General features: G+C 36.5%; 1 protein-coding gene across 6 annotated transcripts; it reads left to right on the top strand.

Moving 5' to 3' along the window:
- The first annotated feature begins 256 nt into the window (after positions 1-256).
- Positions 257-9,054, top strand: LOC129294415 (uncharacterized). Of its 6 annotated transcripts, XR_008589388.1 has the most exons (16): positions 257-605; positions 915-1,008; positions 1,424-1,602; positions 2,209-2,259; positions 2,786-2,842; positions 4,052-4,172; positions 5,589-5,655; positions 5,781-5,822; positions 6,196-6,301; positions 6,404-6,514; positions 6,836-6,907; positions 6,985-7,086; positions 7,184-7,230; positions 7,368-7,395; positions 8,133-8,373; positions 8,567-8,705. XR_008589388.1 is itself a non-coding variant. In XM_054932769.1 (15 exons), the coding sequence occupies exons 1-15, from the start codon at positions 588-590 to the stop codon at positions 8,274-8,276; spliced, it is 1,239 nt and encodes a 412-aa protein (XP_054788744.1). In that variant the 5' UTR covers positions 257-587; the 3' UTR covers positions 8,277-8,709. The 6 variants fall into 6 exon arrangements, 5 of the variants coding, with proteins under 5 accessions (XP_054788744.1, XP_054788746.1, XP_054788748.1 ...); XM_054932769.1 differs by having other exon boundaries at positions 8,133-8,709; XM_054932771.1 differs by lacking the exon at positions 8,133-8,373 and having other exon boundaries at positions 7,165-7,230; positions 8,567-8,704.
- The last annotated feature ends 1,404 nt before the right edge of the window (positions 9,055-10,458 follow it).

Here is a 10,458-nt window from a genome sequence, read left to right as displayed (position 1 = left end):
ATCTAAACGAATTTCAGTTTATTTGACTGAATTTTTTAAAAAATAGTATCCAAATATAAATTATGTTATATCAACTGATTTTTTTTCTAATCTCAATTGAATCCTAACTTCAGTTGTAAATTTTTTAATTCAAACACAGACGAAAATAAAAAGAACGCTAGATCCCAATATTTAACGGATCAAGCCCAATGACAGAGGATAATGGAGGTTGCAGACCCAAGGCCTCAGCCTATGTTCCAGCGAACCCCCGAGTCCCCGACCCACAAGAAAGGGGTAAGGTAACGAAATTCAATTGGAGGGGAGGCGGGCTGCTGCGCTCGCCGCCACGCTAACGACTAACGAGAAAATAGCGCGTCCGGCCACCTGTTTCACTTCAAAATTTCAATTTAGAGCCTTTAAGCCACCACAGCCTCTTGCTTCTCCTTCACCACTCCTCTCTCTCCTCAATTCTCTGCTCCATATCTTTTCTGGGTGTTTACTTTCTTCATTACTTCCAGGAATTTCTCAGCAACTTCTTATTCACCTCCTGCTTCCAGGTCGGGATAACTGTGCCGTGCTCCGCTCAAAGTAAACGACCATATCATTTCATGGCGCTTCGTTTTGAGGTTGGGCTTCGTATTTCATTTGCCTGCATGTCTTTGTAACCATCGAGTAGGGTGCATATGATCAGGCGCCCAACTCACTAATTCTAAGCGCGTTTTAAATATCTTAACTATGTGGATGTCTGGTTCAGCCGTCACCTGATGACTGAAAAGCATTTCTGCATTACATTCATCATCTCATAAATATTTCTTGCGATGCTCTAAACTTTAGTTGTTTATTATTATTTGGGTGAAGTTATTTTTCTTAATATTTTTAGGCTCGTGTCTGTCATGCTAAACACGCTAAACAATCTGCTCTGTTTCCTATCTTAGATTCTTGGCCGGTTCAACCGGGCTCGTGCAGCTCGATTGACACTCCCCCAATACGTGTGCCAGACGCCTTTGTTTATGCCAGTGGGCACACAAGGTCAGACTTAACTGATTTCCTTGTGATTATTATGGTAGGCAAGCAGCTACTGCAGTCTGCAAATGTAATCTTTCATGTAAACTTCACCACCTTTTCAAAAGTTTTTCATGCTATAAGAGAATGAAATTTGCTTTTCATTTGGTCTCCAACTTATTTTTTTAACTAATCAAATCTTTGGCGTCAATAATAATAATTTTACTGGAGTAAGCGGCTTGTTGAGTTTTGTATGCGATTGTAATTGAGTCAGTTCATAATGCAAAATAGCTTAAACTGCTTGAGTAGGATTTACCATAAGCTTGTATGCCCCTCATATTTTTCATTACTTTTTGATGCTGGACTTCTTATTATACTCTAACATGCTTCAAATTTTGTGATAAATTATCTTATTATAATCCATTATTCATCTGCTCGTCAGGAACAATAAAAGGACTGACAACAAACCAGCTCGAGGAGATTGGTTGCCAAATAATACTTGGAAATACTTACCACTTGGCCCTTCGACCCACTTCTGAACTTCTTGATGAAGCTGGTGGTCTACATAAATTTATGAACTGGCCACGGGCTCTACTTACAGACTCTGGTGGCTTTCAAATGGTTGTTATGCATATTTACAATGTCCCTGCTCATTGCTAAATTTGTTAATATTCCATATTTCTAGGACAGTATTTTTATATGATAATAGTTGGTCATGCCACATAACTCATGCTAATTGTTATTGTTAATGGACTAAATGTAAGATGCACGATAAGGTGAAAAGGAGGGTTTAAAATAAATGATCTGTTGTGGTTGGAGGGTAGATTTCCAACTGAAGCAAGTATAAGATAGAAGCGAATTGGCATTTTTCAGTGTTTTTTTCCTGTCCATCTCATTTCCTTTTGATTTTATGTGAGTAAAGTTTTTGTTTGCAATTTTTTATTAAAATATTAAATATGTATTATATTGTTTAAATATGTAGTTGGAAGAGCCATTTTAGCCAAATATAAGAGTACTATTGATATTGAAAGTAATTACAAATCTGAGCAATTAAAGTACAGATGATGATCAAAATGATGCAGCTAGATTTGTCGTGTAAGATTAACATGTGTTATATTCTTGTTATTTTATCATGGATACATCCTTTTGACAATGATTTTTTCAAACTTTCTTTTATATTAGGTTTACAATGCTCTATCTCACAAATCTATTCTGATGATGTTATAGGTATCACTATTGCATCTTGCTGATATCACTGAAAAAGGTGTGACATTTCAGGTATATTTGAGTTTCAAGACGTAGACAAGGGTTCAAATGTGTGTTTTGTTTGATTAAAGCAAAATGTGTTCCGCTCCTCTTTTGATATTAGAATGCAGTTGAATGAATGAGATTGTGATTTTGTTTTCTAAAAAATGTGTAGACTTTTCTCATTGGTTGCACTAATGGACTGCTCAACAGAGATAGATTAATTAAAACCTTATCTTTTCCCTCCTTTTGAAAAGGGCCATGATCACATGTTACTTAATCCTTAAAAGATGTGATGGAAGAGCTATTCTTCTCAAGTTGCACATCATTTTGTTGAATGCACAATGAAGATCCAAGTACGGTGCACTTCCAATGCCAACTGGTCTTGAATCTTAGATTGAAATTTCTTGGACTTATATTCAAGAATGCTGTTCAGGCAGTTTCCAGTTTATTTGAATATCTCTTACCCTCTCAATTCTAAAAATCCTTTTGAGCTATGATTATGAAATACACTGCCGTTCTGTTGATATTTGTAACTAAAAGACTTTCTTGTTTTCAGTCACCAGTTGATGGAAAACCAATGCTCCTAACCCCTGAGGAATCTATTCAGATCCAAGTAGGTATATTATATTATGATTTTTCCTTTTTATGTTTCTCCTGGGTGTTTTCTTTTGCATCATCCTTATGGAGTATAATCTATTTGAAGTGCGTGAGGCTCTGTATACAATGATTGGCTTCAAGTATAATTAATTTATGTTATACTTGTAGATATTTTCAGTCCATGGTTTTCTGTCTTAGAAGGATGCTCTTTTAAACTTCCATCATTCCACGAGTATTTGAAGTTTATCTTTGTTGTTGAATATTTGAAAGTTGTTTTTTCTTAGCTTTATTTCACAAAGAAACTTTTTTGCCATTAACCTGCCTTTTAGAGTTGCAGTTGTAATACATGAAACCCTGTAGAACTCCGTGTTGATGTTGGAATGTGATTAATTGCTATTAGTCTCTATCTATCAATTGTGTTAATTATATTCGGATGTACTTTGTTTCTACTTTTAATTGATACTCCCACTGGTCCTAATTGTAAGAGCCCGTTGAGGACTTTGGTTTGGTCATTAATGTAGGACCTCATTCACTTCTGTCTGCTACATTAATTGTATTTTCCCCAAGAGTCCCCTATTTAATGCACCATTTTATTACTGGAAAGGAAATAATTAAATGAAGTGAAATTAAATGAGATTGGTATTTCAAGAAAACTATCACAAATTGTTGGTAAATAACTAACTTCTTGTCTTAATCTCTATGAATTAGGTTAAAAAACCCTACAACTAGGACCAGAGGGAGTAGTATTTAATAGCTTGTGCTTGCTTAAGCTGTGAAAGTTGATTATTGAGAAACGTTTGGCTACAAAGCTGCACCCTATATTTCCTAACGACTTAACATTAAATTCATGTTCTATCCATCCATGCCCGTTTCTATAGTTGCATGCAATGCTTGGAATTTCAGAATGTTTTAAACCAAATCTTGGACCTATACTTTTCTACAGTAAACATGATTCTACATTCTCCCTCCCCCTTCTTTGGTTTTATTTGCAAACTATTTATCATTTTAATTTGACCTTCGGAATTCAAGCCCTTGTGGTCAAGAGCCCTTTCAAATACTAGCATCTGGTGGCTATGCTTCATTGCTTAAGGTTAAAAATAGTTGGAAAGAATGTAGTCGAAGTTTGCAATGATTGAATTTTTCACCTAACTTTTCCAGCAGGTAAAGATTGAAGATCTAATCTGCTCCAAATTCTTATGCTTACTTTTATTAATAAATTCTGCAGAACAGAATAGGAGCAGATATTATCATGGCTCTTGATGATGTTGTTAGGACCACTATTACTGGTCCACGAATAGAGGAAGCCATGTATCGAACGCTCAGATGGATAGACAGATGTATAGCAGGTAATTTGTTAGTGAAAAACCAGCACTAATCTCCTATGACATATTATGCATGTATGTGATTCAAATCTCTCATGGTTGTAATGACCCTTCAACCATGTAACAAGTAGATAACTGGGTATTGGAGAAATTTGGTACACCCTGTGGTGCCAATCTTATGTAGTCTGGCAGCTCTTAGATCAACTTGACTCTATAGGACAAGGATCAAATTTTGATTAATCGAACTGAAGAATGAACTGTGAAGTAATCAATTCTATGATTTAGGGCTTTGGATATATCAGGCTGTGTACTAAATTTGACTTCAAATTTTCTCTTCCCATATTATAAATGCCAGTCAGACTTTTATCAGAATCAGAAGGAATTACCATGCTCAAGCTGAGTCAAGAGTTCCAATTAAATCATAACTGCTAATTCATTTTTTTGGGCTAGAATCAGAACGTAATCATGAAAATGCTCTAAACAAAGCCAATCAAACCCTAAGAATCAGAGAATCATCACGTCGGGAACTTTATTGCCATCTTTGAATTCAACCAATATTGAAATCATGATTTATTTTTCTTGAAGTGTTCTTTCATTTGTATATGTCACTTATTTCTTGTTAAATTTCTGTATCTTCCCTCAAAATGATCGGTTTAGCCTTTGTTTGGCAAATGCACACTCTGCCCCAATACTATTTAGTACACATCTGTGATGTAGAAAATGAAGTTATTACATTAGAAGTGAAGATCCTTACACTTAGCCGTTATTATGTTTCCTCTAACCAGTCTATTCATTCAGTATATGTGGAAGAAAAAATGGAAGAAAAAAAGGAAGATTTACTGTATCAACCAAGCATCGGAAAATAGGGAAACACATTTATTTAAGTGCTCTTGTACTGGCAGAGAAAGTCCTTTTTTTTTGTCACTCTGGGGGTTCATATTGTCGGTGGAAAAGGTGATCTGAAGCACAGTAAATCTATTCACCTGTCGGTGTTGAAGTTCCTTACATGGTGCATCATGCATTTCTTTTATCATATATCGCATCCCAGTCAGTAATTTCCACTTTTAAAATGGGAGTGAAGTGTGAGTAATATAGATAAATTGTTCTGCTTCACGCTTCTTAATTGAAAGCAGTCTTCTCTAGATTTCCCGATTTCCCATAAATAATTTTTTTGTGTCACTCCCATGTAATGTTGCTTTTTTATACCAAATATTTATGCGCATTACCGTCTAAGCACAGCACACGAGGGACCACGTGAGCGGAAATTGTTTGGTATCATACAAGGTGGTTTAGATCCTGATGTTGATAAATTGTCCTACTTCATGCTCCTTAGTTCTTCTCTTGTATTCCCAATTTCCCATAAATAAATTTTTTGTGTTAGTCCAATGTAATCTTGCTTTTCCATACTAAATATTTATGCTTATTGCCTTCTAAGAACAGCACACAAGAGACCACATGAGCAGAACTTGTTTGGTATCGTACAAGGTGGTTTGGATCCTGTGTTGAGGTAAATTTTAGTACAAACTTTAACCTTTTGCTATTTTTTTATCTATAGCATTTTTAATTCCTTTTCATTGTTTTACCAATATGGTCAATGTAACCTGCTTTTAAACTATGATGTAATTCAATCAGGGATATATGTGTCAGAGGCTTAGTGGATCGCAATTTACCGGGGTATGTGTCAAGTTATTAGTAATGTATTAATAACTCTATTTTGTCTCAACCTCGGAGTTATTTCCAATGTTTATGTAGTTTTATTGCTTGATGATTAATTTCAAATGACTCACAGTATGTCCTACTTTAAAAGATAGACTGCATTCTTTCCATCAAAGAAAGAAAAGCATGACGGATTCTTTATGTGATTTCATTGCATTCTTTCATATATATCCCAGAGTCAGTAACATTCAAACATTAAATATATCTAGATTTGTCAAAGATGTAGCCTTTTTTTCATGAATAGACACAATGCACGCACAACACGGCCTTTTTAATGGGTAGTTTTTTTCATTAGTTGAGGAGCTAAATGGATTTTTTTTCCCTGCCACAGCTATGCTATTGGTGGTCTTGCCGGTGGTGAGGATAAAGATTCATTTTGGCGTGTTGTTGCTCAGTGCACTGCTGCTTTGCCAGAAGATAAACCACGATATGTTATGGTTAGAAACACAGACTAGACTGACTTCATTCATGGCGCAACCTTTTTTTTTTTTTAATGTATTTGAATTGAATATCGGGATACTTCGTTGGACTTCTTTCAGGGAGTTGGTTATCCACTTGATATAGTTGTTTGTAGTGCTTTGGGTGCCGACATGTATGACTGTGTTTATCCTACCCGTACTGCACGCTTTGGCACTGCTCTTGTTCCTCAGGTGATTAAGTTTTTTCCTGTTAATTGACAGTTTGTAATGTTCCAAAACTTCAGAAATCCATAAGTAGACAGGCCTTAGTGTAGGATGTGAGACTGCCAATTTTAACCCATTCCTAATAATTGTATGTGTGCTAAGTCTAGAACATTGCGTTGAAAAAACATTTTTTGAGGACTGATGATGTTGCCTTTATCAACTCTCTTTTTGGTGAAATTTGTACCCATCTAATCAATAACATTCTAAACCACTTCTTTTATGACGCCTTTTGAGAGCTCTTCATTCATTATGGATTTCGGAACTTGTGTAATTTCAATATTTTTGTAGGGAGTACTGAAACTCAAACACAGAGCCATGGCTGATGACACTCGTCCCATCGATCCTTCCTGCTCTTGTATGGTATGCTTGTAAGTGCAATTTTATGTTTGATGACGACCTCATAAAACACGCGTTTCTATTTATTTCGTCTACCATAGGTGTGCAAGAACTACACCAGGGCTTACATCCATTGTCTTGTGACAAAAGACGCTATGGGGTCTCAGCTTCTGTCATATCATAATTTGTATTATATTATGCAGGTATGAGCACTGTTATGAACTGTTATTATATATTTCTGATTCATGGTATTTGAATTCATTTGGGAGATTATAGTAAAGGTCCTTTTGAGATATGCAGCTCAGCAGAGATCTATACTCATCAATAACCGAGGGAAGGTTCCCAGAGTATGTCTACATTTTGAATTTAATGATTTTTTCTCATTGTTCTATCTAAATATTCTGATCCAAATTGATGTTTCCTTACCAATAAATTTACCCCTTCTCTATATGGCAATGACAGTTATTGTTATTTGTTTTTGTAGGTTTGTATGTGACTTTCTACATAAAATGGTATTTACTCCTAAACTTTCCCCATTTAAATCGGAAGCACGGACACGCCAAAATGGGTGCCGTGTCTGTGTTGGATAAGTATCCGACACGGACACGCGTCCCAAGCTTGGGTGCGGCGTGTCCGCTGTTTTTATTTTTTGTCGATGTGTTCTGATGCGGGCGGATGAGGGCGGGGACGGGTTGGACTCGGGACACAGCGTTTTCTTGCATTAGTTCATGGCATGCTCATCTTACACGCTGACACCCATGTTTTAAATTTATTATGATGGAGATCAGGACAATATTCCGCTGAATTTACACACTCAGACCCATGTTCTAAATTTACTTCTTTCACTAGTTCGCGGCATGCTCACAGTCACTCACGTTTTCAAATAACTTTTGTCTTAGTTTCTTTTCTTTCTTTTTATGTTAACAGGAGTTGATCTTTTTCTCCCAAAAAAAAAAAGATAATTTTTATAATTTTGTTTATATTTTTATTAGCTCTCCTCATGTTAAATTTGCAGGAAATTGTATTGAAAATCTTTGTATGTATCTAAATATTTAATATTTAATTATTTATATAGCTGTACCTGTGTTTTAAAATTTTTGAAAATTGCTATGTCCATGCTATATTGTATCCGATACTCGTCCCTATATCGGTGCCTCATAGTTTATAATTAAGTATCGGTGCTTTATAGTTTATAATTATAACTGCTCCCTACCTAACACGCACGTATTCATTTATTATGCACATGCAGCGAACAGAACCTATCTTGGCCAAGAGTCTATCATGTATTCCGCTCCCCCACCCCTCCTTTGTTGAATCTTTTTGGCGTTATTATGTTGAGTTAAATGAGACTGTCTTAGCCTCCCCGACCTGGCAGTTTCCTGCCACCACTTAAGCCAAGAGTCAAGGTCCTTGCAGTCGTTATTGAGAGCGGATGGCATGTTTAGGGTAGAGTTAACAAAAGACCTTGCAAGGATTGAGCCACTTTAGGGGTAATACTAATTGTTGCCCCAGACTTAGCCTTGGGTGCCTATTTCTGGATATATGCACTCTGATCTCTGATAGGCATTTCTTGAGAGTTTTGAACCAAACGTAGAATATAAACTTTCCATTTATATCGATGACACTCATCTTTTTCTACTTAATGTTTGCTAATTGAACCTCCTCACATGCCTCATGCTGCAGTTCCCGGAAGGTGATGTTCCAGAATGGGTCTGCAACGCTATGGAAGTGGCTGGAATTGACATTTCTTCCTGTTGTGCTCCGTTCTCATCATATCAAGAACGCAACCCCGAAAATTGTTTTAGGGAGGAAGGGATGGAAATGAAGTCGGGCACACTTTGAAGTGGAACAGGTCCGTGCTGAGGATGTACAATTTTATTTTGGAGAGAAAAGAGAAATATAATTCTCGATAATTATGTTGAGAGTTCTACTTCCGGAGAGATTGCGCGTTTTTATTATTTGAGATACTTTCACAGGAAATTTTTGTCATAGTTTTCATTATTAATTATTTTTGTAAAAATTAGAATGTCAAATTCTATCTAACGATGAAAATGCTCAATCTTTTACGAGGCAGAGTTTTCTATAGTCACCTTGTAATTTACTGGCAGCATAAATTTTGTACCCTTCTTTTGTTGCCTCTGGAGATTATGCAGTACGCACAATTAACAGTCTATCCCTTATTTTGTTTGTCTCTTTATTGACCATTCCCATCATACAAGGTTTGTATCCTTGAAGAATGAGTAATGGATGGGTTAGTTTAGTCTCGATTTTACTCATGTTCTTTCGCATTACAATGGATGCAAATAGTCATTATCTTGTGCTACAACCAATAACTCTGGTACTGCCATGACAAGTTAACGGAACTATAGCATGTCCATGATTTTGGGGACCCACAGTTTCTTGTCTTTATGTTATAACAAGTTCAGATTTGAAGCCCTTCTTTTTTGATAAAGGATTTAAAGCCATGTTGATTTGGAATTTGCAACTCCAATCTATCATGCTTCACCTCCTTGTAGCAGAAATGAGGCCGAAGGTCGCAACTATAGAGTGCTCATCCCTGTTCCCATGTGGAAAGAGGTGCCATCCTCAAGCAACATAACGTTGAATATGCCATTTACTCGTCAGTTTACTCACGATGTGAATCACATGTTATTTTGATTTCAATATCCTCAATTTATTTAACTTAATAAATAATGCTAATATTATTGGTTTAATGATAGGTATTTGGAATAGGATTAAATGGCAATATGGGCGATAAACTATAGATTTAAAAATGACTTAAACTCATAACTTGTATTTAACATATTTTGAATCTTAAATAATTAAATTTGAGACAATCTCGTTCCCACCATTAATTTGAAAGTAATAGGCATTCCTTTACACATAGTGGGCTCATCATTTTCTGTTGCTTCCAAGCTTTTGTTGCTCCCCCCGGCGTCGTCTCCTCTCTCCTCTCCCTCCCTCCCAAGGAGTCACATGCAAAAAATGTTAGCCCACATCTTGTGTGCCATTCTCAGGCACACATGCATGAGCTTTTCCCTCTCTCTTTGTATTTAAATGTAAGGCCTACGATAGGCATTTTGCTTCTCTATGTGGGTTGCAGACTCTAGGGTATTTGTTTGCTAAGAAAAGAAAATGAAACGATACACAGAGAGAGGGGGGGGGGAGGAGCCTATTTGTTTGCCATTATTCCCTGCAAAAGTTCTATGGAGAAAGCAGATGTAGAGATCACATGGCTGCTAGAGGAAGAAGAGGATAATGGCTCTGGTAAAGAGCATGGTTGATTATTTCCATGTGGGACTGCAAGAAGAGACAAAGGGATGCGCTTGTTCATGGTGGTATGCGATTTCTTGATAACGTTGGATAAGGCATGTAAAGAGGTTCAAGATACGAAAACAGCAAAGGATTCCAAGAAAAGAGTTTGATGACTTTGTTGTCTGTTGTAGAGACTTGGTGGCCACGGGATATTCACAAGTGATTATTTCCGACAATCACAGAGCGGCACATGGGTATCTCCGATTCTAACGATGAGAGCTCATCACCACAATCATTTTGGCTTAAAGACTATCCCCCTC

Source organism: Prosopis cineraria, unplaced genomic scaffold (assembly GCF_029017545.1).
Source record: "Prosopis cineraria cultivar Desert tree isolate PC_DT_omini unplaced genomic scaffold, ASM2901754v1 PC15, whole genome shotgun sequence".
Lineage (NCBI taxonomy): Eukaryota > Viridiplantae > Streptophyta > Magnoliopsida > Fabales > Fabaceae > Prosopis > Prosopis cineraria.
Note: the sequence above shows the minus strand (reverse complement) of the source record. Positions and strands in the feature narration are given on the sequence as shown.